The 27,279-nt window shown below is 51.8% G+C and overlaps 1 protein-coding gene across 1 annotated transcript; it reads right to left on the reverse strand.

The window, feature by feature from the left end:
- Positions 1-26,994, reverse strand: TMPRSS3 (transmembrane serine protease 3). Its single transcript, XM_070488931.1, has 13 exons — positions 26,820-26,994; positions 25,310-25,454; positions 20,657-20,767; positions 19,669-19,785; positions 19,145-19,268; positions 16,476-16,601; positions 15,145-15,188; positions 14,250-14,415; positions 13,288-13,457; positions 11,488-11,583; positions 8,996-9,138; positions 8,163-8,315; positions 1-5,351 (listed from the first exon to the last, which is right to left on the reverse strand). Exons 1-13 carry the CDS (start codon positions 26,835-26,837, stop codon positions 5,334-5,336), a joined length of 1,431 nt encoding a protein of 476 aa, XP_070345032.1. The 5' UTR covers positions 26,838-26,994; the 3' UTR covers positions 1-5,333.
- Between the last annotated feature and the right edge of the window lie 285 nt (positions 26,995-27,279).

A 27,279-nucleotide genomic window follows, 5' to 3' on the forward strand; every position in this document is an offset into this window, starting at 1 on the left:
CATGTGTTTATTTGCCATCTGTAGATCTTCCTGGTGAAACGTCTGTTCATATCTTTTGCCTATCTTCTTTTTTATAAACTGTAGTCATTTTTCTTTTCATTAACAAATTAACAGCTCATTTTTGTTCCTCAAAAAACAAAAAAATACTAAAAGACACACATACAAACATACATACACACGAGTACAAGCAGAACTGGAGACATCTCGATGACATCAGTGGACCTTATCACAGCTGATATCCTGCTTGGGACACTATCTACAGTTTTGCAAAATGTCATCATTAGAGAAAACCGGACAGAGGTCACAAGAGACCTCTCTCTGTGTTATTCCTTATGACTGCATGTGACTCTACCATTATCTCAATAAGAATTTTAATTAAAAAAGTATTAGTCCAATAAGAACGTTTCCAGAATGGCAGTTCCTGTGACCACATAAACCCAACATAACCTTAAAGAACCATTCTCATGGTTATTTTTCTCCACAACCCTCTGTGTGATTGGCCACGGCTCCTCGTGGGGGCCTGGGGATGCACCCCAGAAGTGGTTAATCCTCAGCCCGGCCGCCCCTCCCCCAGGGCCTGCGTGTACCAGCAAGATAAAAGCCCCCGACCCTCCACTTACAAAGGGCCCACTAAGGAGCTCCTGCCTGAGCATGGGGAAGCCCCGGGGCCGCAGAAGTGTTCTCACAATTCACGGCTGAAGGCCTGATGCTGAAGAGGCCTGGGGTGAAGTGGGCTGCAGACTCTAGAACCGCCCCCAGGCCCTGGGCCTGAGCGGCAGTCTGCCCGCAGTCTCGCCTGCTTCCTGTGGCTGCTCTGATTCCCAGTGGGCACGTCCGGGGACGGTTGCAGGAAGCAGCACCTGCTCTGGTCTGGCAGCCAACAGCCCTCCAAAGTCCCCGCTCCTTCTTTCCCACGGGGAGCCTAACAAGCCAGGAGGACGGTGAGATGTGGCACCAAGGTCACAGGCCTGGGAGGCAGCTGCCCCCAATCTGGAATTTTCTGGTGACCAGGAGGAGCTGATGAAAGTGGCTGCCCTCCCCAGAGCCCCACCTGGCGGTCAGGCCCCTAAAGTTTCTAGGTTTCCTTTGAAGAAGACTGAGGTTGGCTGTGATAATCCAGTAGCCCTCTGGACTCAGGGATGGTCCCCGGCTCCTGTCCCTTCCCCTTCCTTGTCTTTTCCTCTGAGACGAAGTTTTAATACTGTGTTGGGAGTCATTCATATTATACAAATTATAATGTACCAACTTGGGCGCCCAGTATCCCTGCTGGAGGCGACCCACCTCTGCTGGGCACCCCCAGGGGTGATGAGAGAGAAGAGGGGATTGTGCAGGTGCAGGCGCTGTGTCTCAGCCGCTCCCAGTGAACAGGGGGCGGCACGTGGCCCAGGCAGGCTTGAGAGAGACAGCACACCTCTGCTCTTCCCGCATCCCTACCATCGCTGCTCCAACCTCACAGGGACACGAGGGAGAGCGGAGGCTTCTAGTTTGCACCTAACGTGAAAAGGAAAGAAAGGGGAAAAATTCAAAAAAAGACCCTGATATACAAAATGCGTCTTAAGAGTCCTTCTCCCCAACTCTGCAAGGATGCTATCAGTTCTTAGTGGGTGGGTTTTCAAGACCATGACCACTGCTTTCTTTTCATTCTTAAAGGAAAAAAAATCCGTCTTTCTGTAAAGCAGACTTTGAGTCATATTTTTTTACGTGGTTTTGATCCCACTCAGGCAGACCAGAATCCAGTATAGACATGGTGATGGAGCAGGATGCAATTTACACACACTGAGTAATTTTTGTACTTTCAAGGGAGGAAATGTGGAGACTTTTTTAATACATCATGGCTTTAAATTATAAATGTTATCTTCAGGTTGATTTCCAACCTATCGGAATTTCACCTATTTCCAAATGAAATTCACCTATTTCCAAACCAAATATTGCTGGTTTATGAAACAATGGGATTCAGATGAAGTCTCTTAGGTGGCATGTTTATTTTATGGTCATCATCCACTCATTCCACCTGTGTTCCTGAGCAGCGTCTGGGTCCCGGATCCTGGGGTGGGTGCTGGGGACGCACAGATGAATGGAGCGTGGCCCCATTCTCGGGGAGCCCTCAGCTTAGAAAGGGAGACAGGCTCAGAAACAAACGATTTCATTGCCATCTAAGTGTCACTATATATGTGAATCACACATCCAAACTGACACACACAGGCACACACAGACACAAATATTATGGGAGGCCGAGGAATGACTTCTCTCTATGGGTCCATGAATTTGGGGGAAAATTCAGACCATTTAGGCAACCCAGAAGAGCACATGAACTGGAACACCACAGATCTCCAGGAGTCGCCCACGAGCGGACGCACAGGCCACAGTTCACCGTGCTGAGCCTGCCCACTGGGCCATGGGGACACGGAGAACACTGTGTCCTCAGTCACAAAATGGCAGGAGGCTTGGTGAGGTTCTCTTTTACACGCTGTGGGGGAAAACGTGGCCCAACAAGTAAATTTGTCTAAATTAATGGATTTGAAGCCCATGCTGTTTGAGATTATGCAGCAGAGACTTCATTTTTCTTGCTCATTACTCTATTTCTATGTCACTGGTGAGGCCCCTTTGCCTCCTAGTTGCTGGAGGCCGGGTCACTGGGAATTTGCACCTGTCCGTTTGAGTACAGCATAGTTCTCACACACACCTCCTATCCCCAGTGTGGCTATATCGTGAATTCGAGAAGTAGGAGCCTTTGGACCTCGAGACCAGTACAACTGCACCCATTCCTGGGGCTTCTTCAACCACCAGCGGCTCCTGGGCTGGTCGCTGTGACAGGGTGACAGGTCTGCACAGCCAGACCTTCTGTGCGTCCTCCTGCACCACTCCTGGAGGTTTCTCCGTGTGAGAAGCGGAGGAAAGGGATGCCAGCAGGAGTCCTCCGATCTGGGCCGGAAACCCTCCTCTTACAAGATGCAGGCAAGTGTTCACAGTTTCCGGGGCCAGCTGTAGCACTTAAGTTCTTGACCAATTTGTAACACTCCTTTTTCCAAACTTTCTATAATATTGTTAGCTCTTCTATAACTCTTTTTAACATGTTTAAATACAGCCATAGCAGACACTAAAGTACTAGAGAGACAGAGAGAGAGGAGCCGTTCCCCACGGTACAGTCCTGGACATCTGGGTGCAGGCGGGGGCTCCCCTCACTCACTAACTAGGGACGTGGATGCCCTACAGTTGCTTCTTCAGGTCCAAGTCGCCAGAGGAGGCAGCCCACCTCATCTACGGCACGTTCTTCTGGCTGCTCCTCTGGCTGCAGGTCAGGAGTGCTCCAGCCACAGCTTTCTCTCCTGGCTCCCGCTCTGGCCTGGCTGTCAGGCGTGAGGTAGGCGCTCAGCTGTATCCATGGAAACAAGAAACAAGACGGAAACAGCTCCACCCAAGAGCCTGCAGCTGCAGCCAGCAAACACCTCCGTGGGACCAAAGGTTTCTACAGGAGGGAGAAGTTGATGACGACTTTGAATGACTCTTCTGCTTCAAATGGGTTCGAACTGGTGGCACAAAGTCCGTTTGGACTCAAACGCAAAGAGTGCAGCTTTGCGATTGGCTGATTGCTTTAATGCCTGCAGTCTCATGTGCCTGTCGCAAATCCCGGATGCCCCGCTGGCCCAATGCATGGCCTTGGGAGAGCCTACTCGCTTTCACACCTCAGTTTCCTCGTCTACAAAACGGGACTGTGACAACCCCTGTGTCATAGGGTGGTTCTGATAATCGAACAAGGAAACACGTGAAATGTGCACAGAACGGGGCCGGGCACATGGTACAGGCCTGTTAATTGCCCGCCAATAATGTTCCCCAAGACCTTTTGAAAGGTTATTTCCCAACAAAATATTTCCCAACAAAATGCAGTAGTCATTAAAGAAGAACGAAACCACAACAGGCTAGAAATACACGTCTGCTGACCCCACAGTCGAGTTTTCTCACTTCAGGTGATCACGTGATATCCTTTATCTTTTCACAACTTGGCTCTTCAATGAGGTACCACTACTTTCAAAGAGAGCTGGGCAAAAATACTTGAAATAAAAACACTCTTGCCCACCTTCCGGCCTAGAGATGTGTGTAGGACACTGATATGTGAGGTGCACCCAATACCATCGCTAAATGGCCTTTAGCTCTCCCTCCCTCTCTTCCTCCACCCCTGGCTCACAGGCATTCAGGAGGCTCCCAGGAGCTGCTCCCTTCCTGGGGCACCTGGACCCATCTCTGATCTGTTTGAAACTCACCCATCTTTCCCGCTATTGCCTCAAGGCAAAGCAATGGGCTCATATTCTGAGGAACGCACTCGTGATAAAGCGCCACTGGACACTGCTTACTTACCAAGCAGCCTTCCTTTGTCACGTGTGTGCTATGTGGCCTGCAGAAAGTGTGTGGGTAATGAGTGGGTCTCTAATCCTGCAGGTGTGGGGAAGATCAATGGGCCCACATGGAGAGGGAGGGAAGGCTTTGGTCTTGATGACACGTGACCATCTACTCTACTGGCCTTCAGTACCCGCTGAGTGGGGTTTAGGTGGTCCTGTCCAACCCCAGGGCTTTCTTCTCTCACTCTGCTCTGAGTCTTGTGATATAATTCAAGATAATTCCGATCTTCTGAGAAGGCTGTTCTAACAGAAAAATGCCAAACCCACAACACACAGACGAGATCAAAGTAATCATGCCTGTCGAATCAAGCTCAGGATTTCAATTTACACGAGAAGTCAGGCTCCTTCAGACGAGCTCTGACGGACGAACGCGTTAAGAGAGCTTATGGCCTTTGGAAGCGAGGGTCAACAATATATGAAACACCAAATTCTACAAAGACATAATAGAAATGAACCTTAAAGCGAATCATTTGTATATTGGGTTCCCACATGTGAAAGGAGATCTTAGAATAGAAAATTTGGGTTCGGTTCTGGTGCCCAGGTAAGGAAAGCGCAGACGGCTCCATCAGCCATGACCGCATCCCTGCCGTTTGTTCCAGGCAGCGGCTGTCGACTGTTTTGCCCACGATGTGCCATCTGGTTGGGGATGTTGAACCTCGTAGGGAGCAGCAGGTGAACAAGTGGGATAAGGTAGCACTTTGGAGGGGTTTCCTGCTTCTGTTCTTCGTGAAGGTCAGAAAGGAGCTTCAAGGTCATTCTAGTCCGTGCCCCTGTGACTTGTTAGAGGCGTTAGAAGAAAGTTGTTCCAGATGAAGAGGAATGGAGAGATGCTCCTTCTTTTGGCTCTGCTGTTGGAAGTTTCCACACAGGAATCTATGGAAGGACAGGAAGGTCTCCACTGTGGCAGGAGCTCTAAGTTGTGGCTTGTCCCGTTTCTCTTCAAGTTTTCAGATCCCTCTAGAAATGAAGACATTGGTGTTATCTTTTTCAGCACTTCAAGCCATCTCTCCAACATTAAACTTGAGTGGGCACCTGCATTGCACCCTGAGTGAAGCACCAGCTGTTCACGATTGATGGGGACAAGGGTGACCTCTGCTGGAGGAGGCTGCCAGCTCTACGCAGATCTCAGATAAACGTGAGATAGCTTTCCTACCCATACGCACCTCCCAACCAGCCACACCTCTGCGTGTTTTATCACTGACCTGAGGTTTTTTTCCATAGTCTCCACAGGAACTTTCCAGTTGTTAGTGTCAGTGTTCCTAAGCACCAGTTTAAGTCAGAACGATTTTGTTGTAAGCCCCAGGGTGACAGAGAAGACCACGGGCTGAGAATGACGATGATACAGCAGGCAGCCCCATCAGCTAAATGGGCAGTTCCCCTCCAGTTGTGTGAGCTCTTGGAAGGCCCTCTCATTGATGCTCAAAAAACAACTAAAAATGCAGACCCAGCAGAAAGCTTCTCATGAGAAGGGAAGCATCTTCTGGGTCATCCCCCGAGACATTTGAAGAGAGATTTGCAAAAGGGTGGGTCTCACACAGGCCTTCAGTGGGCCAGAGGCAGCTGATGACTGAGATGCTCTCCCAGGTGTCAAGGGAGCCAACCATCCCTCACAGACAACACTGCTCCTCCAGCATCAGGGGACAGACAGAAGCCCTTTCTGAAACCATCCCGGCGAGCCACATGGCCCATACCAGTGTTTCTCAAGGTGTGCCCTGAAGACCCTATGTACCAAAATCGCCAGAGCCTCACCCCACCCCATCAGCCCTCTGGGGAAGGGTCCCAGGGATCTTCAAGGTTAACACGCAGCCAGGGAGAGTGTTGTGCACCCCAGGGTGAAGACCTGCCAATTCTTTGTGCAGCGTGTGCTGGAGCTGGAGTCACGGATCTGCCCTTGTTCGCTTGGGGTGGCCCCTCACCTGTAATATGGGGACAGTCCTAGCATCTGCCACCCAGGATGATACTGAAGGGAAATGGTGCTACATCACATAGCACCATCATCAGAAGGCTCCGGGAGTGACTTCGGAACCTGGCCCTTGCCCGGCACCCAGTACCTCTTGGCAGCTTGAATTCTGGGAGTTGCCTTCCTCCACTGCTTCACTTTCAAGATTACCAGTTCCGTCACATAGACCCTCTGCCCCTACGTGCAGCCGCTTGGAAGGCGCACCTCCCTGGCTCCAGGGGCGAATGCGGAGGGCCTGGTCCCCCTATCCCGCCCTCCAAAGCCCCATGGGCTTGCCCACATGGCCATCGGCACCCCAGGCTCTCTCTCACAGGCCGTCCTCGGCCACTGCTTGGGGAGGAGGCTGCCCCTCGAAAGTCTGTTCTTTGAGGGGTTGACGATTTGGGTTGAGTTTTGTGCTGCAGGAGAACGTTACACGCCCCTCAGTCTGAGCACGGGGCCAACCTGCCAGCTAACAACAAAATGAGCCGCACGGACGCTTCCCGACAGCCTGTCCTCCAGCTGTGGCTGCCTCGCAGTGAGCCGGACACTGAGGGAGGAACGATTCGCCCCTGCAGAGGACACACAGCTACACACCAGTGGAGCTCTGTCCCAGCCCTGGGCATCAGCCTTGACCAACGGGAACCACTAGGTAGCTTCTCACGTAAAGCAAAAATTCAACGAGGAAGAAGCGGAAATGAGCACCAAGGCACATTAGGAGTCTGACGTCCTTCTTAGCCAATTGTTTCAGATTAAAAGGAGCATTTCTACTGGTCTTTGATGCGCAGGGACAGAAAGCAGAGTCCTGGCTGCTGGAGGCTGGGGACAGGGACGGGGGGAGTGCCTGCCTAGCTGTGTGAGGTTTTATTTCAGGGCCACGAAAATGCTTTGGAACTAGACGGCGATGGTGGCTGCCCAATGTCGTGAGTGTGCTAAATGCCACTGGATCGTTCTCTTTAAGCTAGCTAATTTAAGGTCATATTAATTTCACCTCAATTGAAAAAAAAAAAAAGTCCTTTGAAACTGGTCCAAAGAGTGATGCAGGGCTCAGAGTCGGAGATCAAGTCAGCAAATATTTGCCAAGTGCCCACAAGGTGGAAGGAGCCATGCTATCGAGGCTCCTGCAGGGCCGGGCTCCCCTCCCTGCAGCCTTTCCCCTGCTCCCCCGAGGAGGGGTGGCTGTCACCAGCTGTCCTTTGGGCCATTGCACTATTGCGCTGGGCCTGGAGTCAGCTGTGGCACTCCCTTTCCTTGGGTATCCCGTTCTTCCTCCCCGCTGTCTCCAGGGCTCCCCCTGCCGTCCTGATCCTGCCAAGCCAGCCTCATCGACCCGTCTCCCTCCTCCAGGTCCCTCCCTCCAGGAAGGCCCCCCAACAAAGAACAGAGCTGCCCAGGCCCCCTCCTGATCAGAGACCCTCCATCCTATCCCTGGCTCCCAGCAAGGTCCACACCCCTCAGTAGGCCTGTGGGATCCTCCAGATTCGGACCCTCCCCCACCTCTTTCCCCCTCGTCCACCCTCTCCTCCATACGCACCGGCCCACTCGACTGGCCTCCCTCCCCAAGGCCTCCCCCTCAGCCGCCTTTCCTCTTTTCCCCACTTGGCGAGTTGTCCCAGCCACAGTCTCCCCGCTGGGTGCCCACCCCACCAGGGCCGCACCCACACAGAGCCCTGCCCCTGGGATTAGCCGTGACACCCAGGAGCCACAAAGTCACTGTTTGCCGAATCAACAACTAAGTGGTCACTCCCTGGCTCTGCACAGCAGGACTGAGGCCCCACGTCACGGACGCTGGCGGTGGAATGACGAGGACCAGTGTGAGCTGCACCCACCTCCATCTGCTCGTGAATCCAGTCCAGGAAGGAGGTGATGCGAGTGTAGACCCCAGGCTTGTTCACGTCAGCACAGCCGATGCCAAAGCTCGTCGCTCCCACCAACTTCCACACCCTCCTCTCTTGACACACCAGGGGTCCCCCGCTGTCCCCCTAGATGGCCAGGAAAGAGGCAAAAGAGTGACAGAACAGGCACGGCCCCGGGGTGTCCCTTGTCATAGTGACAGGATTCTCCTTTCTGCCTTATCCCAAAATATGGCTGAGGGATGGCTCTGCTTTCACAGCAGCCCTTCTAGAACTGACTCAAATTCCTGATAGTAGGGTCCTTTATCCCTCAAGGATGGCCTCCCCTAGCTGTTTCCCCGCCAGACTCTAGATACAATGAACTCAAGTTGGTCAAGGCAGCTACGGGCAACCGAGGGAGTGCTCTCTGAGGGAGGGTCTGCCTGGCCAGGGGGCTTCGGCTGGACCCAGGCAGTACTGGGGTCTCGCCTACTGTGGCTTTGGAGGCCCAAGTTCACCAGTTCCCGCCTGCCTTCCCCTGCTTTCGTCCCCCTGCAAACTGCGAACCAGCTGGGGAGGGAAGCATCTTTGCGAGCCCCCCACGGGCCGCCCAGCCCCCAGGCAGAGTGGGAGCCTTGGGTAACACAGGCCCAGCCGGCCAGGAAAGGAAGTGATATCTTGAGCAAACTTCTTCCCCACGCCCTGTAAATTTGCTTTTCAGTCCGTCACTGGGAAATGCTGGCTGTGGCCTGTCCCACGGGCTGGGTCATGGTGCCAGAGCCTCGCCTTGCCCTCTGCCGCGGCCCCCAGAGGTCACCGAGGGCCCCTACCTGGCAGCTGTCCACACCGCCTCGCAGGTAGCCGGCACAGAGCATGGAGGGGGAGATGATGCCCCCGTACACGTCCCTGTGGTTGCAGACCTTGTTGGAGATTAAAGGCACAGCTGCGTGGTTGAGGACCGGGGAGGCATCGCCTGCGGCAGAGATGGGGGTACATGCAGTGAAGGGGGCCCCGCTCGGAATTCAGAGGGTACACATCCACAGAGGGGTGGGGGGCACGCCCCCAACATCACTATGGAGCAAAGGCCACGCCTGCAGGTGGACCGTGCATGGTCTGTTGCGAGCACCGGCAAGCCCTCGGGCTCTGCTTCTAATGATGGGCCCTGCACCCCTCTGCCTCAGGTCGGGGCATCTCCCCTCCGTAAAGGGACCAGCACGGGAGGAGGTGGGGCAACAGTGGCCAACACGGGCCTCCCCAGGGCCCGTCCTGGGCCAAGCACTTAACCCATACCCGCCCAATCAGTTCTCAGAACAACTTAAGTTACAGAAGGGAAACCGAGGCTCGCAGAGCTCACGCACACAGCTTCTTGGTGGAACCCCAGGACGGTCGGCAGAAAAATGTCCTGCCAAAGACGTCCACGTCCCAGTCCCCGTAAGAGTTCTGTGAGTGTGAGTTACACCTGTTTTCTGCATGGGCTCCCCGAGTCCGCCCACACATCCCCCGTCCTGGCAGTGGGGACCACCTGGCCGTGAGGTCGGGCTGAGAGTGGTACCTGTCTCTGCTCGTTCCACAAGGGTCCCAGGAAGACAATGAATAATCACCTTCAGGCACTTTAAGTTTGTGAATAATGTGAATATGGACATGGGTGGAGGAGCTCCAGCGTGGAATCCCAGACCTTCCACCACCCGCCCATGGGAACCTGAGCAAGATGCTCAGCGCCCCTCAGCCTCAGCCCCCTCGCCCTCAACATGAGCAGGAAAGTAACACCCCCTCAGGGTTGCTATGAGCAGGAGAAGGCATCTCGTGGAGCCACTCGGTCTAGCACATGGCACGTGGGGAATCTGCATGGGGAACCAGTGCCTCTTCTTCAGAGTCCAACATAATAGGAATCACTCCGGTGAGCTGCGTGGTCCCAACTGAGAACTCACCGTGAGAGGAAAGGGAGGGCGGGGTGGTGTCCCTGCTCCCCACCACAAAGCAGAGGTTGTGGGGGCACTGGTTCTAACAGAGCTGGAAGCCCCCTGACCAGCCATGTGGGCACAGAGCAGGATTTGGGCAAGTGGGTGAGCTTGGAATTATATATGGCTGTAAGGACCCTGAGCCACTGTGGTCCCCACGGCAGGCGCTGGCGGGAGTGCTGCAAGGGGCTCATAGACCCTCTGGGCCTGGGTGAGCCCCGTGTACCTCGGATATTCAGGAGGGAGTGAGCTCAGCTGATAAGTCTCAAGAGGAACATACTATACTTCCCGAACTGGGTTGAATTGTGCCCCCACCCCCACCCCCGCTCCCAATATATCCACCTGCAACTTTAGAATGTGACCTTACTTGGAATAGGGTCTTTGCAGATGTAATTAAGGTAAGAATCTCAAGATGAGATTATTCTGGATTTAGGGTGGGCCTTAAACCCAAAGAGCGGTGTCCTTGTAAGAGAAAGGAGAGGGAAGACTTGAGGCAGAGATACAGAGAGAAGACCATGTGAAGATGGAGGCAGAGATGCGGGTGATGCGTCTACAAGCCAAGGACAGCCGGAGCCACGAGAAGCTGGGAGAAGCCTGGAACGGATTCTCCCTCAGAGCTCCAGAAGGAACCAGCCCTGCCCCCATCTTGACTTCAGATTTCTGGTCTCCTGAACCATAAGAAAATAAATCTCCATTGTTTTAAGCCAAAGCCGTGCTATTTATGGTGATTTGTTTTGACAGCCCCAGGAAACTAAAGCAATTGATGGAAAACCCAAGAATTGTGACCACATTTGTGCCCCATATTGATCAAAGGATGGCCCAGGTTTCATTCCCATGGGTTATTCTTATTAACATTTCTGCTTCTATCATGATTACAGCAATAAGGTCTTGTTTGCTTTCTCTACTTGACCTTTGTAGGGTGAAATCACACGTCTTCCGAAGTCTCGCAAGACAAATTTCCTCACCGATAACAAATCTCTGTCTTCTGAATAAAGCTTGGGAGGAGTTCTCCACCCGGGCTCCTATGTACTCAGTTAACACGGTGGGAGGAGGCGGAGGGAGAACCACCTGGTATGTTGGCAAAGGTAAGTGTCCACAGTTCTCCTTTGTGCTTCATTTCTCTCCTGAGAAAGTATGCAATTTCATGTTGTCCCAAGATAAATGGGACCATGACTCATGACCCACAACTGCTCAGCTGACTGTGTTTCCAGCAGTTGACTCACACTCCCTGACCAGGATCTGTGGGCATCCCAAGGGAACAGGACACTGGGACACTGGACAGGAGCATGTCATTGTGGGCGTGTACCCCAGCCATCTCAGTTCTGGGCTCCCTGGACACAGACTCTTGATTTCAGACCACTGACCTCCATCCTCTGTGGCCCCCCATCCTGACGTCCAGCACATTTTTCCATCAGGAAAGCTCTCTTCGGAGTTGGGCAGACAAACTGGTTGGATCATCTCTGTTCAAAGGAGAAACAACCACTCTCAGCTGGATGGGAGCAGTAGTCCCAGGAAACGTCGATCTCATCAGGGCTTACCTCCCTGAGGGACGCAAAGGATCTCCCAGAGAAAGGTCAAGCCATCGGTTGTTTGCAAGCTCAGAGCAGGGAGCGCCTTCCCAACCAGCGCCCTCAGACCTCAAAACTACCCTGGACTGTGGCAATGTGATTCTAGACCAGGGGCCAGCAAACTCTTTCTATAAAAGGCCGAATAGTAAATGTCATAGGCCAGTGGTCTCTGTCACAACCCCTCAACTCTGCCCCAGTTGTGTGAAAGCAGCCCCCAGGCAATAGGAAAGAAATGGTCTTGGCAGTGTTCCAGTAAAATTTCATTTACAAAAACAGGCAAAGGTCAGATTTGGCATGTGGGCCGCACTTTACCTGCTCTTGGTCTGGACCACGGGGAGGGTGCCCTTCAGAACATCACTCCATGAGTATTCCCATGCCTCCTGACACATCTAGAGGCGACAAGCTTGCCTGTCCATGCGGGTTGTGTCACCAAGTATCATTAATGACAATTAACAGAAGAACACCACCATTACAATTTCTCTCTGCTTCTCTATCAATATTTGTTTCAGAGTGTTACGTGTAGCATGTTATGTGTGCCATGTGATAAACACGCCAAGGATTCTGCCAGGTCACACCTGCAGCTGGTCTCGCACCAGGATTCTGCTCCTGTAAGGGGCCTCGTTTCCTACACTCTGCCCACACTCCAAGCCGCCGTATTCCTTGGGGAGGAGAACGGGGCCTTCATTCATTTAGGAGGAGCCTCACAATTCCTTCTTGTATCTGCAGAATATTTGGAAGTTCTATCCTGTGTGGCTTTTCTGGTGTTTTTGTGACCTTCAGAGGCCAGGACTTGACTTTTCCCATGGAGAAACGGAGCCTGCAGAACTCAGCAGCGGGTGGGAAGAGAATGTTCCCGAGCTCTTCAGGCAGCTGGAGATGCCCAGTATCTTCCAGCTTGTAAAGAAATGGCTGCTAGGAGGATCCCGTCACAGCCAGCTGGCCAGCCTGGGAAGCGCTGTCTTTCTTAGACAACGTTGAGACTCTCATTCTCCACCTAGGGACCCTGAGCAGGCAGGTGGCACTGGCTGGGGTGACCTCACCACAACAAGCTCCAGGCAGGACAAAGCTCTTTGTCCCCACAGGCCAGAGACCCCCTTCAACCACCGAGAGGCGCCAGGTGGCCAGGCCTGGGGAAGCCCCTTTCATCTCCAGGTGACACCGGCAGAGATAAAGTGGCACCAGTGGGAACCCCAGTGGCACCAGACAAACCCAGTTGACCAAAGTAGAACCTCGAAGTCTCTGAAATCAAATTACCATCTGAACGAAAGCCCACAAAGTAGGTCAAGACCTGCCCAGTGAACCTGAACAGGGTGACCTCCTGCTGAAATGGAAGACATTTTAGGACCCGGCATCTCCCAATGTAATAGCTCGAATTTCCAGAGCATGATTGACAGTTACTCATCATACCAAGAACCAGGAAAATCACAACTTTAATGAGAAGAGAACGTCGACTGAGGCCAACACCGATATGAATCAGATATTGGCATTATCTGACACGGATGGTAAAGCAGGCATCATAAAAATGTGTCACCAAGCAATTACGAATTCTCTTGAAATAAATGAAAGCTACAGAACAACCGAGAATCCCAGACATACCATTGAAGGCAAGTGGCCCGGCCAGCTTCATGAGGGCGATGTCATTGCCTAACCTCTTTGGCTTGTACTTGCTGTGGTAGATGATTTTTTCCACCAGATGGGAGGGGGCTGGACTGTCCAGCAGGGAAACCAGGCCCACCTGGATGGTCCAGGACTTGGGGAGATACAGGCTGCAATGAGAAGACCAAGAGTTGAGGCGGGGAAAACCCAAGCACCTTAATCCACAGACCTCAGGTGTCCCTGGAGCCAGGGTCAGAGAGACGACGGGAGACGTCCCACTGCCCCGCTTGCTTGTTCTTGGATCTGACCTCGACTCCCACGCCCTGCAGAAGTGCAGGCCCACCCCATGCATTTCCTAGACAGCTCTTGCTCTCTGCACCTCTGAGGCCACCTTCGCATCCTTTGAGAATGGAGCTCAACTTGGCTGACTGGGAGGGGGTCCATCAAGGCCCCTCCTCCATCAGACAGCAACCAAAATAGTGGGAGGTAAAAATAACAGGGAGAATTAACCTCTGTATTTGGAAGCATCTTCTGTGGTTTTCTCCTATGCTAACCTCCTGTCTAGACTGCCTTGGGGAGACTCGATGACCTGCCCCTGACCCTGCGCCATCTCTCGCCCTCTCTGCCACAACACCGTCCATCGTAATTAGCTCCAGGGAGGTCTAAGGCCTTTGTGCTGGCGTGTTTCCTCCTGCACGAGAGCTTCCTTCCTCCTCTTCCTATCTTTCCTATAAGACTTGTAGGTCTGAAATCCTTAAAATGAGCTCAGGGTCCCCAATCACACCCAGCCGACAGTGATGGATCCATGGTGAGGAGGACGGGGGCGTCCCTCCATGTGGATGTTTGTGATGATCTGGTCTATTTTTGCCTGCTTCCTGGACCTGCTGCTGATCGCCCAAACCAGACTGGACAGGGGTCTGCAGAAGAGGAGAAGCCACATCCAGGAGGTCAGGAGCACTCACTCATAAACACAGTGGGCAGCGGTGACAATCCACACGGGGGTGATGACAGAGCCCCCGCACAAGTGGTAGCCCTGGAACTGAAGGCTGGCCTGCCAGGGCCACTGTGCGAGCGAGGACATGTTTCCACCCACGATGCGTGAGCTGTAGCCCATTCTCAGACCGCAGGCTGCAGAGGGAAAACAAGGGTTGGGGGGCGGTCCCACAGACCTCTCCTCCCCCTCACACCCTGCCGCCCTCTCAGAGCTCACAGCCCAGGAGAGAGCACTGAAGAGGGAGCACGGGGAGAGGGGTGGGGGCAGGTCCCCCAAGATGTGGGAAGAGTGGGGTGTCGTGGGGGTGCAGTGGGAAGAGCCAGTCAGAGCAAAGAACCCAGTGCAGGCAGCACCGTCCTCATGATGCTCCTGTCCCCAGGATGAGGACAACACACCAGGAGCATGGGGACCTTCCACAGCCCCCTCCACACTAAGTCAGGGACTGGCGGTCATGTTCCGGACTTCTTCAGGCACAACCCTGCAACAGGAACCTCCCCCCGCCAGCAACAAGGAGCGCCTGGCCGGGGAGGAGGGGGCCTGGGGCACTGAGCCCTCTGTGTACACTTTTCCAGTGGAGAGGAGGAGAAAGTGACTGGTGAGGCAGGCTACTGGAGCCACCACAAAGTGACAGGACATCATGGACCATGGTCCTGTCTGATGCCGAGGAGTCGCTCCTGGGTTCCTCCCCCCACCCTACAGGTGAGACCTGGCTGACACTGCTCCCCTCCCCCATCAGGTGGGGTCCACAGAGTCCCCACCTGGCACCTATGTGGAAGGGAGTCCCAGCAGTCCAAGGGGGGAGGGGGAGGCAGGAGTCTGTGAGTGAGTGCTGGCTTCCACTTATCTCCGCGTTTCTAACTTACCTGTGCACTTCAGGGTAACCACGTGACCCGAGGCACACCCCTCCCTGGATTGGGAAAAAACAGGGCTTAATGACAACTACTCGAGGCTTGAGAAATGAACACTTTGTTTTTACTTCATGTCAGAGTAAAAGAAAAATAAACTCTATTCTCCTGCTCTTGAATACAGATTACAGTTTTAGTCTATGCAAAGAAAACCGTGAGAGTGAGGTCTCACAGTTCATTAGAAAACCCTTGACCTCAGAGAAGTATCATGCATGTGACAGGCTGTGGAGTGTTTCGAAGCTTTGTGCAGCTAACGTAAGAGATGCACAGTGAGCTATGTTATACGAACACACACTGGTGTCATTTGCATGTCAGTTTCACCCTGATGTTCTGCACTGGCCCCTGGGGGACACGGAGGGCCCACCAAACAGCATGGCAGCTCTCCTGGCACGAAGTCCTTGCAGCCTGGGACACACACACCTCGGAGAGGACTCCTCCCCAGGGCACAGATGTGATTGCCCTGGAACAGACAGCACTCTCCCTGCAGGGGTGGGAGCCAGGGCACGTGCTTTTCTTACAATTCACCCCCGGACTCCTTTGTAACTCTTCCTGCGTTTAGAGCCCCAGTCCTGTCATGCAATCAGGCAAGAAAAAGCTACTGTCACCAGACTGAGGTTTTAGGATCCAAGGGATGAGTTGTCCCTACAGACTGCACGTGGGTCCAGCGGGGGGGAATGTCAATGACACGACGGACAGGCTGACAAGCTGTTGTTTCCCAGAGCAGCAAACAGCCTCCTCTTGGGGTTGGGTCCAAGGTGTCAGACGGGCACATGGAACTCGGGCTCAGAATCTCCGACCCTGTCTCCACTCGCCCGACAGGTGACTACTCTGAGCTTCAGGCGCCTGACTGTCATTTAAGGACACCTCATTCTACCCGCCTCATGAGCCATTGAGTGAAGCATGCAATATAAATGGTGAGAATGACAGTGCTTTGTACACAAGAACAATACGTTTCTTCTTTTTCCCTTCCTCCCTCCCTTCCTTCCTTTCCCCAAACACATCTGGAGCGCCCACTATGTGAGAGGCACAGTCCAGCATTTATGACACGCACATCACTTTTACCCTCCTTGCTCCCTTTCTCTCTTGGGCCAGATTTTCCTGGCTTGGGGTTAAGTCCTAGCACCCCAGCCTGGTGCATGCACCCCGTCTAACCAAGGTGGCCACGCCGCACCTTGCACTTGGAGGCAACACTCCCAGGCCTCCTGAGTCCTTGTGGGGCTGCGCCAACTCTGCAAACCCAGAGGGCGACCTGACCCAAGCATGGACAGCAGCACCACACAGCCGCTTACCTCACGTACACCGAGTGGTGCAAAGCCGTCACTTTGTCATCCGGCAAGAGGTGATTGATGGAAGCAAAGTCCTCTCGGAACTGCTCCTCGAGCGAGTCCACTCGGAGGGCGTCTGAACTCACGTAGCTGCCAGTGCGTTAGAAACACAAACCCCGACATGGGAAATTGACTCCCTGCTTCAGATCAACCTGTGCTCAAGTCACAGTATTACAGGGATCACACGAGGGGGATGTCATTTTGTCCCCTCCCCATCCCCGCCCAAACCATGAATGGCTTCCTTTTGCCAATTTAGCAAGGGATTCCAGACCTGGCATTGTCCCGGATGGTGGACCTCTTGGCCCCCATCCTGAACCCCCGCCCACCCTCCATGGCCTTTGGGCACACGGGAGGGAAGACCACTTTCTGATATAGTTGGTGGGGCTCCTTGACACTTTAGCTGGACTGAGCTTTGCTTGGCCTGAAACAAGCCCCCGAGGGGACCAAACACAGAACTTGGGGGGGTGTCTTCAGTTGGGTACCAAAGTGATGATGCTGACCTCCCCAAGGACAACAGGCCAGGGAGGATGAAGGACTTTCTCAGTCTGCCTAGAGCTGGCATGGGTTGCCATTGGAGACAATGACCTTCGCAGCCCTCCGGGGTGTTGCTCAACCCACTCACAGGGCAGGCGCCCAGGGAAAGGGCCGATTGTTGCCGGGATGGAGATCCTGAGGCAGGTGGGCTGGGTTACAAGGGGGGCGGCGTGAAATGCAAAGGGACCCCAAATGCTGCAGCTGGGGCCCCACAAATTGTCAAAGTCTCTAAGAGGTAGTAACAACCACACCCACAAACTCGCAGGGCGTCCCTCTGTGCCAGGCTCACGTCCACATGCTCCAGAGCCGTTTCAACCTCTCAACGACCCCTCAGAGCCGCTCTCTTATGATCCCCATTTTTGAGCCATACTTTATGTAACCAGTCTGTGTACTCACTGGCTCGTGAACCCAGGCAATCTGACTTAATGGTCTACCCTTTTTTTTAATCACAGAGATCTGACGTAGGATACAGAGAAGAGAAGATCAAAGAAGGGCTTTAAAGAGAGAAGCAGAACAAATACGCAAAAAAGAATACAGAAATAAATTTTAGAATTGAAGCAAAGACAGGGAAGAAAAGAACAAGTTCAGAGTAAAGAAAATGGGCAACGTGGAGGAGACAGCCTAGAAACACTGCGTTCGCCAGAGTTCCGCTTGGAGGGAGCACGTGAGGGAGGAAGGACGGCCTCACCAAGTGGCCGGGGTGGACAGAGGTCTGCGGGCTGCCCAGGAAGAGCGGGTGCAGAGGGAAGGGGTCAGCTGGGTCCTTCCACAGAGGAGACGGGAGGCCTTGGGATTCCGGGAAGGTGGTGCTCCAGGAGGAAGAAAGAGGGGGGTCGGGAAGAGAAAGGGACGCCCCCTAGTGGGCCCAAGGCAGGGACTCCATATGGAAGAGGCAGGCCGAGTGGGGATGTTTCCAGCTGTTTGACTAGTTGGGGAAGTGGAGGGGAGTGTGTGTGCGTGTGTGTCATGTGTCTGTGTGATGTGATGTTTGTAGTGTGTCTGTGTGCATGATGTGGTGTACATAGTGTGTGGTATCTGTTTGTGGGATGTGCATAAGTGGTGTGTGTATGATATGTGTTTGTGAGTGATGTGGGGTGTGTGTGGTGTGTGTGTGTCTATGTGGTATGTGTGTGTGGTGTACGTGGTATGTTTGTGGTGTGTGTAATGTGGTGCATGTGTGTGTGAGTGGCGTGGTGCAGCGTGTGGAAATCTAGCTGATCTCTGGATCCGGGCTGTCACAAGCGGGGAAGGAGGGAGGTCCCGGGGCTGCGGCTGGAGGCCACTCTGGGCTTCCCTGGCTGTGGAGAGAGGGGCTGAGAACGTGCCGCCCCAAACTGCAAATGGAGACCCCGTGGGTTCCAAGCACGGCCTGCACACCCGTTTCCTCAGGCACAGACAGCTCCTTCCCGACAGGGGCTCGGGGACTCAGAGAGCCTGCCTGCTCTCAACTCTGAGAATCGAGAGCAAAGGGGCACAGGGGTGACATTCTGGGCCCACGGAAGACGGCAGCGGTGGGCAGTTGCAAGAAGGGCCGGGGGAGCGGAGGGGCCCACATCAGGGCGAACTGTGTCACCTGAAGCAAAAAGTCTCGTAGACGACACCAAATGCTGAAAGCAAAGACTCCACTACCACAGTCCTTTCTCCTACACGTTGCTCAACAGCTGTTTTGAATGATTGGGTTTTCACTGAATTGCTGACTTTCCAGACTCGGTTTGAACATCAGTGTGACCACCAGCAGCACGCAGGGACTGCCGGGAAGCTGCTTGGAGCCGCAGCCTGAGGAACCAGGGGCTGAGTTTTCAGCTCCGAAGCTCTTTCTTGCATGTTTGCATCGAGGGTCCTGTCCTGGCCCTGAGACACCCCGAAACGTGCCATTTCCCAAGTGACCTTGAGCAAGTCACTTAGCACCCAGGCCTTGGTTTGCACACCCCTAGAGTGCGGATGACGTCAGCATCACAGGGTCACCATGAGGATGCCACGTGATGACTGACGAGTTGAAGCATCTGTAAGGGCCCCACTCCACGGTGGGTGTCTCTCTTCATTATCACATTATCACTATTAATGCTTTACCCACCAGCTGGAAAGGCTCTTTAAATTACCTTGGAAAGCCCAGCTGGGCACAGGCGACATTAGCGTGGTGAGCTTTCCAGTCGTCAGAGCACACGGTCCTCCAGGCAGCAGCTGTGAACACCTGGAGCACGGCGTTCTGACCGCTCACGCGGACTGGCCGACGCCCAGGAAGAACAGGCCGTTACTGGCCAGCAGGGCGGGAGACCGCTGGCAGAGTTCTCTGCAGTCTGCCCACAGCCCCCGTCTGCTGAACCTGACCTGCTCCTCGCCCACGGTGCCCCCACCCGCGACGGGCCGCAGCTGTTCTCACTGTCCGGACGCCCTGAGCTCTCTTAGGGGGTCTCTTATTGCTTATGTAGTCTCCTGGATCGACTTTAAGCTCCATGTAGTGGCCTTCCCTTAACACCCAGCCCAGTACCTCCTGGGGTGAGTGGACCCCAGATGAAGACTCGACTTGACAAAGGCACTGACTTGGACCCGTTTCACAGATGGGAAAGTCAGGGCTGGGTTGTGCTGACTTCCTCCTGCCTCCTGTGAAAAGGGATGTCCTTACCACATCGGTACTCATCCTCCGCATCTTTGCAGTCTGAGACCCCGTCGCAGCGAGCTGTCAGTTCAATACACTTAAAAGATGACCGGCACCTGTACTTCCCAGAGCAGTCGAAGTGGACTGCGGGCAGGAGAAGACGGGAGTGTTAAGGAAGGGCTTCTTCAGTGGACAACATGAACAGCCGTCCACCTGCCACATGGCCCTGAGCTTGCCCGTTAATAACGAAACTTGCATTGAAATTGCTCCTTTGTCAGTAGCTTGTTTCCCTCAGCCGACTTTCCCTTCCAGATTCCAGGGGGTGGGGCTGCTGCACCCCTCTTTGTCTCACTAAGTGGCCTTGAGCCACAACTGAAGGTGAATTCAGACTCTGGAGGGCTCAAGGTCAAGAGAGAAAATGCATGGCTGTGGACTGACTGGTTGAGCCGGCTGAGCGAGGAGCTCTGAGTGAGGACTCGCCCCCCCCCCCCCATCTACCTCCTGTTTTCTCTGACTCTGGGAACTGTGGACCACACAGCCGAGCAGGTGGAGCTTTACACTGATCTGTGATCCACTTATTTGAAAGAGAAGATGAGAAATTGCTCCCTATTAGATGCCATTCAAATAACTCACTTTCTCAAAAGCCACATGCACCTTTCTTTAAAAATAGCAGGCGTGCTTGGCCGTGCATGAATGGCCTCCTTGTTTTCTCCAGCCAGCTCCACACCCCCCTCCTGCCCTCGGGATTCTATTTCATCAGCTGCCTTTGGACACTTCCAACGGCAGCTTCCTTGGTGACAAAGCCCCAAGCACAGCCAACGGCCCCTGCTGGGCTCCACGCTGGCTTTACCTTCATGCAGGCAAATAAAACTCAAAGTCGGCAAACCCAAGGATGCGCGCCTCCAGTAATTAAGGCTGGGTGGATGCACCATGCTGGTGTGAGGGGGGGAGCTCATGAAAGCTTAAATGCCTGAAGAGGCATTTGAGAGCCTACTAAATAATGAATTGTACTCACTGCCCAGACCGATGGCCAGTGCTAATATCAAGGCAATTATCCCAATGACGATGATTGGAAAGAACTTCAATGGCAGCAGTGACAGGATCTGCGCAGCAACCGCGTCTGCGTCTGCAAACCAAGGGGGGGACGGAAGAGCAAAAAGCCACTTGGGGCGAATTTGAATAAAATACAACTTAAAACCTAACTATGCATTCCCCCTGCCCTCAAGGCAGAGAATGTTCCAGCCCAAAGAGAGGGGCCTTAATTAGAGAAAGGGCCACTCACCACAGGGAACATTCTCTGGAAGTTCAGCCCCACGGTCTCCAGCTCTGACCCAGGTCTGTCCATCCTGGGCTGGAGACTGGTGATATGGGTTGAATTGTGTCCCCCCGAAAAGATATGTTGGAGTTCAAACCCCTAGTCCTTCTGAATATCATCTTATTTGGAAATAGAGTCTTTACAGAGGTAATCGAGTTAAAATGAGGTCTTTAGGGTGGGCCCTAATCCAACATGACTGGTGTCCTTATGAAAAGAGGAAATTCGGACACAGAGACAGACCCCCAGAAAGGGAAGGCAACATGAAGAGACGCAGGCAGACACTATGTGAAGATAAAGGCAGAGATTGTGTGATTCATCTACAAGCCAAGGCTTATCAGCAAGCCACCAGAAGCCAGGAAGAAGCAAGGGTCCCCGCAGCTTTCAGAGGGAGCAGGGCCCCGTCCACACCTTGACTTCAGACTTCCAACATCCAGAGTGGTGAGACAGTAGATTTCTGTTGTTTGAAGGAACCTAGTTTGCGGTGCTTTGTTTCAGTGGCCCTAGGAAACCAATACGAAGGGGATAGAACCCCTACTGCCAAGGACGTTCCCTTACAGAGGAGGGTGACTGCAAAACCCAAACAGGGGGCCTGCAGGAGAGGGTGAGTGGGGCCTCTGCGAAGCTCACCAGATGGTGTGTGTAGCAGACCATGCTCCATGAGTGCTATGCCCAGAGATGCTCACGGCCTTTGCTCCAGACCATCTCTTCCCGGACACTGAGAGAGCAAATAGCCTCAGAAGATAGAAACAGTGTCTTTCTCCAGAGCAAGGGGCAGGTTAACTTACTGTCTGGCTTAATAAATATAATGTCCTCCTTTGGGGCAAAGTTCGTACAGGTCTGCTTACAGCCCATTATAAAAGATTTGGGTTCCCTTAGCTCTGAGCTCCTTAGCTATGATGCAAGCCCACTGTGCGTGCAACATACACCTGGCTGCTCCACATCGCCTCCGTGGGACTTGGGGGCGAGGTAACCAACTCAAGCAGGATGTGCATGCCGCTTGTGCTGTGACTAATAAAGTCCTTTTTCTCTGACCCGGGAGTCTCACGTTTTCTGTCAGCATCCATGGACCTGTAGCAGGGTGCCTTGTTAGCTTGCAAGTAAGGTAAAACCCAAGACCCTCCTCAGTTCTTTCCTAAAGAACCAGACCAATCGAGTGGAAAAGACGATGCAAAGAGAATTAAGATACCCACAAGTACAAGCCTCTCAGGGCAACCAGGAGAATTTCCATTGGCGCCCTTTCCTCTCAGGGACAACAGGCCATTTCATGCAAATTCTCTCATCAGTCCTGAAAATACGTCTATGCCAAAGTTGTCTCCACTTCAAGTGAGGAAGTTAGGAACACAGGAAGGGGAGGAAGCCACCACGCGTCACACGATTACGCGGGACAGAGACTGCCCTGCCTCTCCTCTCCTGGTCTTGGAGACACTGATCCCAGGGCCCCCCCCAGGTAAAAGCCAAAAGAACCTCTCCCTGCCTGTCTCTGGAACTTCCCCTTCTGGCAAGAGCGTGATTATGAAATGGTCACTATCATTCGAAGCCACCTAACAAAGAAGAGAATTTGAAGACAAAAATGGAAACATAGAGGTGACACTGACACGGGAGGGAAAGGAGGAAAGAGGAACAGAAGGAAAATGATAGAGAGAAAAGGGAAAGAGCACAGGGAAATAAGGAGCTGCATTGCACACCCGGTGACCTCAAGGATGCCGAGCCAGAAAGGAGGCGAGACAAAGGGCAAGTCCTGGCTCTGGCTGGAGGAGCAAGTGTTCCCTGGCGGCTATGTTCTAGCACCTAGACCAGCACTGACACATGGAGGTCCTCAACAAATGTTAGTCGGTTGAATGGATGAATGAAGGACAGCATGATAATGAATGCTGTTTCATCTCAGGCTTGGGGACTAATCTTTTCAGGGCCACCAACTCATGGTCTTGAGTTAACAGAGCAGACTCCTCTTCTCCACGCTCCTCCCCCCCCCGAAGCCTGCGCCAAACTAATACCTCTCCCCACAGAGACGCAGCTCTCCGTTCACACTCCAAAATCAGCAGGAGCCCCAAGAATGACCTCTTGTCATTCCAGTTGTTCTGTATCTAAGAGTTAGATTGAGCAAATGGGGCCAAATTGTAGATTCAAAGATTCTTGTCCAATTAGAAACTTTGTATCAGTTCACATTTGCCCCTTGACAGCTCCTCGGCCACCTGGCCCTGTGGGCGCTGCCAGGATCCCCCCTCCTTGTTCTGGAATAAAAAGCAAAATGCATAGCATCTCTCCAAAGAAGGAAGGCAAATGATAAACAAACACAGGAAATCTTCAGGCTCTCTGGAAATGAAAAAAATGCTAATTAGACCTAACTACATATCAACTTAACAATGATGCTATTATTATTATTACTATACCCACTGCAGTCCAAAGTGAAAGGAAAGGGGCCCCCACTTTCAGTCAAGAGGAGTATACATTGTATAAACTCTTTGAGAGTCAAATTGGAAATACGTACCGAAAAGCTTAAAAGTGGATGGAATTATTCACCTACTAACTCCACTACTAAGAATTTACTCTAAGATGCCATCACAGATGTACACAAATTTCTACCTACAAGGACACTTAGAGGAGTGGCGTTTATAATACTGATGCATGTTGTAATACCCCATACATGCAGCCTGATGACCGGCAGAATGAACTGATAAAATACCAAATGACACAGAAATACTGAAATTATAGAGAAAGGGAGTTGGCAAACTCTTTCTGTCAAGGACCAGATAATAATTTTTTTAAACTTTATGGGCCATGTGGTTTCCATCACAAGTGCTCAACCCTACTATGGGATGAAAGCAGCCTCAGACAATATGTAAATAGACGGATATGTTTGTGTTCCAATAAAACTTTATTTATAAAAACAAGCAGTGGGCCAGATTTGGCCCTTGGGCCATAGCTGGCCAACCCTTGAAGAATATTTAGTTATTTAAGGCCACAGAAAGATGAACGTGATATTGTTTAGTTTAAAAAAATAAAAAAGGCTTCAAAATAGTACAAATAGTATATGTCACTCCCAAAGGGAAATAATAATGTAAATGTTGATTAAAAAAATGCAAGAAATTCAATAATAAAGTGCTAACAAGGTTATCTCTGAGTGATGGTAAAATTGTGGATAACTTTAAAAAAATCTTTTTGATTAACTGTATCTTCTAAATTTTTATAATGAACAATACGTTGCTCTGTTTAAACAGAAAACATTTTAAAAGCTTTTGTTCCTTCTGACTACTAGAAATTAATCATGAAGAAATAATCAAAAATTAGCAGAGAATGTGCGTAGTGTTGTTCATGTTCATACTATTTATATAATAATAATGGTAGAAACAACTATATGTCAAATGACGACGAGATGGCTGTGTAAATTACACATCTACCTGATGAGATGGAATGACGCTATAAAAACAAGGCATTGATAAAAAACCAAACAGCACGTGGAAAAATGCCTGTCTGTATGTGCCCTGTGCAAGAGCGCATACCTGTGGGCAAGGATGGGAAGAGAGTAAACTCAGATATAAAAACCAGGTAAGTTTTGCCGATCAGGTGATTGCAGAACACTTTTTAAATTTACATTTATGCTAATTTGGGGGGCCATATTTTTAAATTGTGTATCTTTTCCCACCCTTGAAACCTCTCCTCCCACTTCCTATTCTTTGCACATCAGTCGTCGAGGTGGTTTAAAAGGAATCATTAGGGTAGCCCAGATCCCGTGCTTTCTGGAACCTCAGCTGGAGCCCCCAGATGTCCCCCTACCCAGCCCTGGGGGTCTGACTTCCTGGGAGACCAATGAGCCACAGCTCACCTGACAGATCCTGATAGCCTCTTGCCAGAAAGATCCCAGCTGGTAGGTATTATGGAGTCCACTGCTTCTCCAGGCGTTCGTAACCTACTTACAAAACCCACCTGCCTCCCTTCACGGCTGGGAGCAACGCTGACACCCGCTGTTGGATTTCAGTCTAGGCATCCAGTGTCTTCAGTGATGTCCAGCTTATTTTAACTTTTCTGGAAGGACTGATGAGCACCAGTTCTCAGGACCTCCTGGAGGGCTCCGAGATTTCCTGGCCAGAATCGGACTCCTAATTCCCAAAGCAGTTGGGGCCTCCATTTTGAAAACCTCCATCCAGAGAATGCAAACCCCTGTCTCTAGGGAGCTGGCAAGAGTTGCCCCCTCTAACGTGCTCCTTCTCTCCCCGATTCTGTAAACCTAAGGAAGCGTGTGTGTCCAGCGGCATGTGTGAGGACTCCAGAGGAGATATTTCCTCAGAGGGACGCTCAGCCACGTTTGTTGTCTAGATCGGGGAGTGGGGAGAAATCACATGTGGTTCCACTTACCTGGCACAACAGGACTGATTTTCAAATCATCGAGGCCGAAAAGCGATCTGAAGGAGAAGGGGTCTTCCGCTGCCGGCGGGTCGTTCTCCCCCATGGTGACTATTTCAGGACCTCTGAGATTCGGCTCCACCTCCACCTCCACCTCCTGCGCCAGGGAGAACAGAAAGCCTTTGCTTCTCTACTTAAAGTTTCAGCATCAAACGCATCTTTCTCATGTTAAATCTTCTAAATTCGACAATCCACATAAAGCGCATTCGGTACTGAGTAATCAAATCTATTTGTCCGGTGAGAATGCACTTTTTTTCTGAGCCACTGCAGATAACAGAGGAATTTCTAGAGTTAGTGAAAAAACGTGCACTTAATTCTGCTAAAATAATGACTTTCCCATGGTTTGATCAACTTAAAATCAATTGAGTAACACATCTTTAGAGAGATGCCTTTTGACCATGGAGAAGTTACTGCATCCTTAATTTTCAGAAGATAGGTTATTTTCAAAGCGCTTTCCTTCTCTTTTTTGTCATTGCTCTTCGCCCATCTCACATAAACGAGACCCTTTGCCTGCACATGTGGTGCCCTACTGTGTACATAAGAAGTTTTGATACTCACATATTGTCTATGCCCCAAAAATGCAGATGGCGCCAGGGCGGGGACTCTCGCCCACAGTATTTGTAGCTTCCCGTAAACACAGCCCTTTCCTGGCTCACACAGGCATGACCTAATTACGGATGACAGTATCGGCGCCCTCTGGGTGCCCAGTCCCCCCCTACATCGCAAAGGGAGAAGTGGCTGGAGGCCGCTGGGCTGCACCAAAGCTACACTGGGGCTCTGTTTCCTCCAAGAGAATTCCACCCATCGCAACGCCCAAGAGGCCGGGAGCCTTTGGAAGTCACTCCCTGTGACTCTAAGAAGGGCCGAGGGAGCGAGCAATGGCCGAATGTTCCCAGCTAAATTCCACTTCACCCTCCCAGGTATCAGGCGTGAGTTCTCTAGGAATCTGCTTCTGCAAAGAGCTAAAATCTAGAGGTTCCAACAGGCACAGAAAACGTAGATACTTAGGTCACTCATTTTTATTTTCTTTCTGTTGTTTACTTGTTGTAACGTTTGAAATTCAAAAGAGAACTATTAAGTCATTTAAAACTTTGTCCTCACGCTGTTTCCCGTGGTCACAGGAAAATCTAAGCAAGAATTATGCACTAAAAACGCTTATTTCATTTCCATCGCAAGAATTCCAGCTTTAAAGAATATCTTAGAAAATTAATAAATTCGCATTCAGCATTTTTGACTTCGATTCTTGCTGACGCTTGTTGCTTACTATCAGCATGTGGCAAACTACACAGCTTAACTTTATAACAAGAATAAGAACACACGGTAACACGCTTTCCGAAACAGGGAACCTCGATAAAGAAGCCCCTTCCCCAACAGGCCGTGGTTGGTGGGTTCCACAACACAGAGAAATGTTGAGAAGTCGACTTTTAGAAGCGTCTTCTCTCCCTCAGCCCACTTTACTCACCATTTCTGGAACCGCCATCCTTAAAAGCAGAAATAATTTCCTTTTTCATTATAAAAGCCAGCGTGATGGGGAGCAGGCTGCCAACAGGTTAGTCCGATTGGGAAATATTTCCACCAAGTCACTCAGCCTTGTCGACTCACTCATCGCAGCAAATGGCATTATCGCGGCCGTCCGCGTAACCCGATCGGGCAGCGGCTATCAAGTAGCCTTGGTGGTATGACTACAGAGACCAGGAGGGAAAAAATGTGGCTTGCCTTTAATTAGTAAGTGAGGTGAGCAAACCTTTGCAGAAACTTCTCATAAGAGAGTCTTTGGAACACAGGCGTTCCTTTGATTTAAAAGAACAGAGAAGTCCTGGCCACTGCCGAGCCAGCGCACCAAGAGGGGCAGGTGAGATGCTTTGCCGGGGGTTTCTACCCCTCCATGTGACTGAGACCACGTTTAGACCGGCAGCTGCTCT

The sequence above is a fragment of the Equus asinus genome, chromosome 18, assembly GCF_041296235.1.
Source record: "Equus asinus isolate D_3611 breed Donkey chromosome 18, EquAss-T2T_v2, whole genome shotgun sequence".
NCBI classification, from domain to species: domain Eukaryota; kingdom Metazoa; phylum Chordata; class Mammalia; order Perissodactyla; family Equidae; genus Equus; species Equus asinus.

Excerpts from the sequence above, each read along its gene's own strand:
- TMPRSS3 (XM_070488931.1), bottom strand. Across the intron at positions 19,269-19,668 it reads GGAGGATGAGTACCGATGTG|TCCGCGTGAGCGGTCAGAAC; the intron begins GTAAGGACATCC and ends GGCGTCGGCCAG. Across the intron at positions 13,458-14,249 it reads GCTGCCCACTGTGTTTATGA|CCTGTATCTCCCCAAGTCCT; the intron begins GTGAGTGCTCCT and ends TTCTCATTGCAG.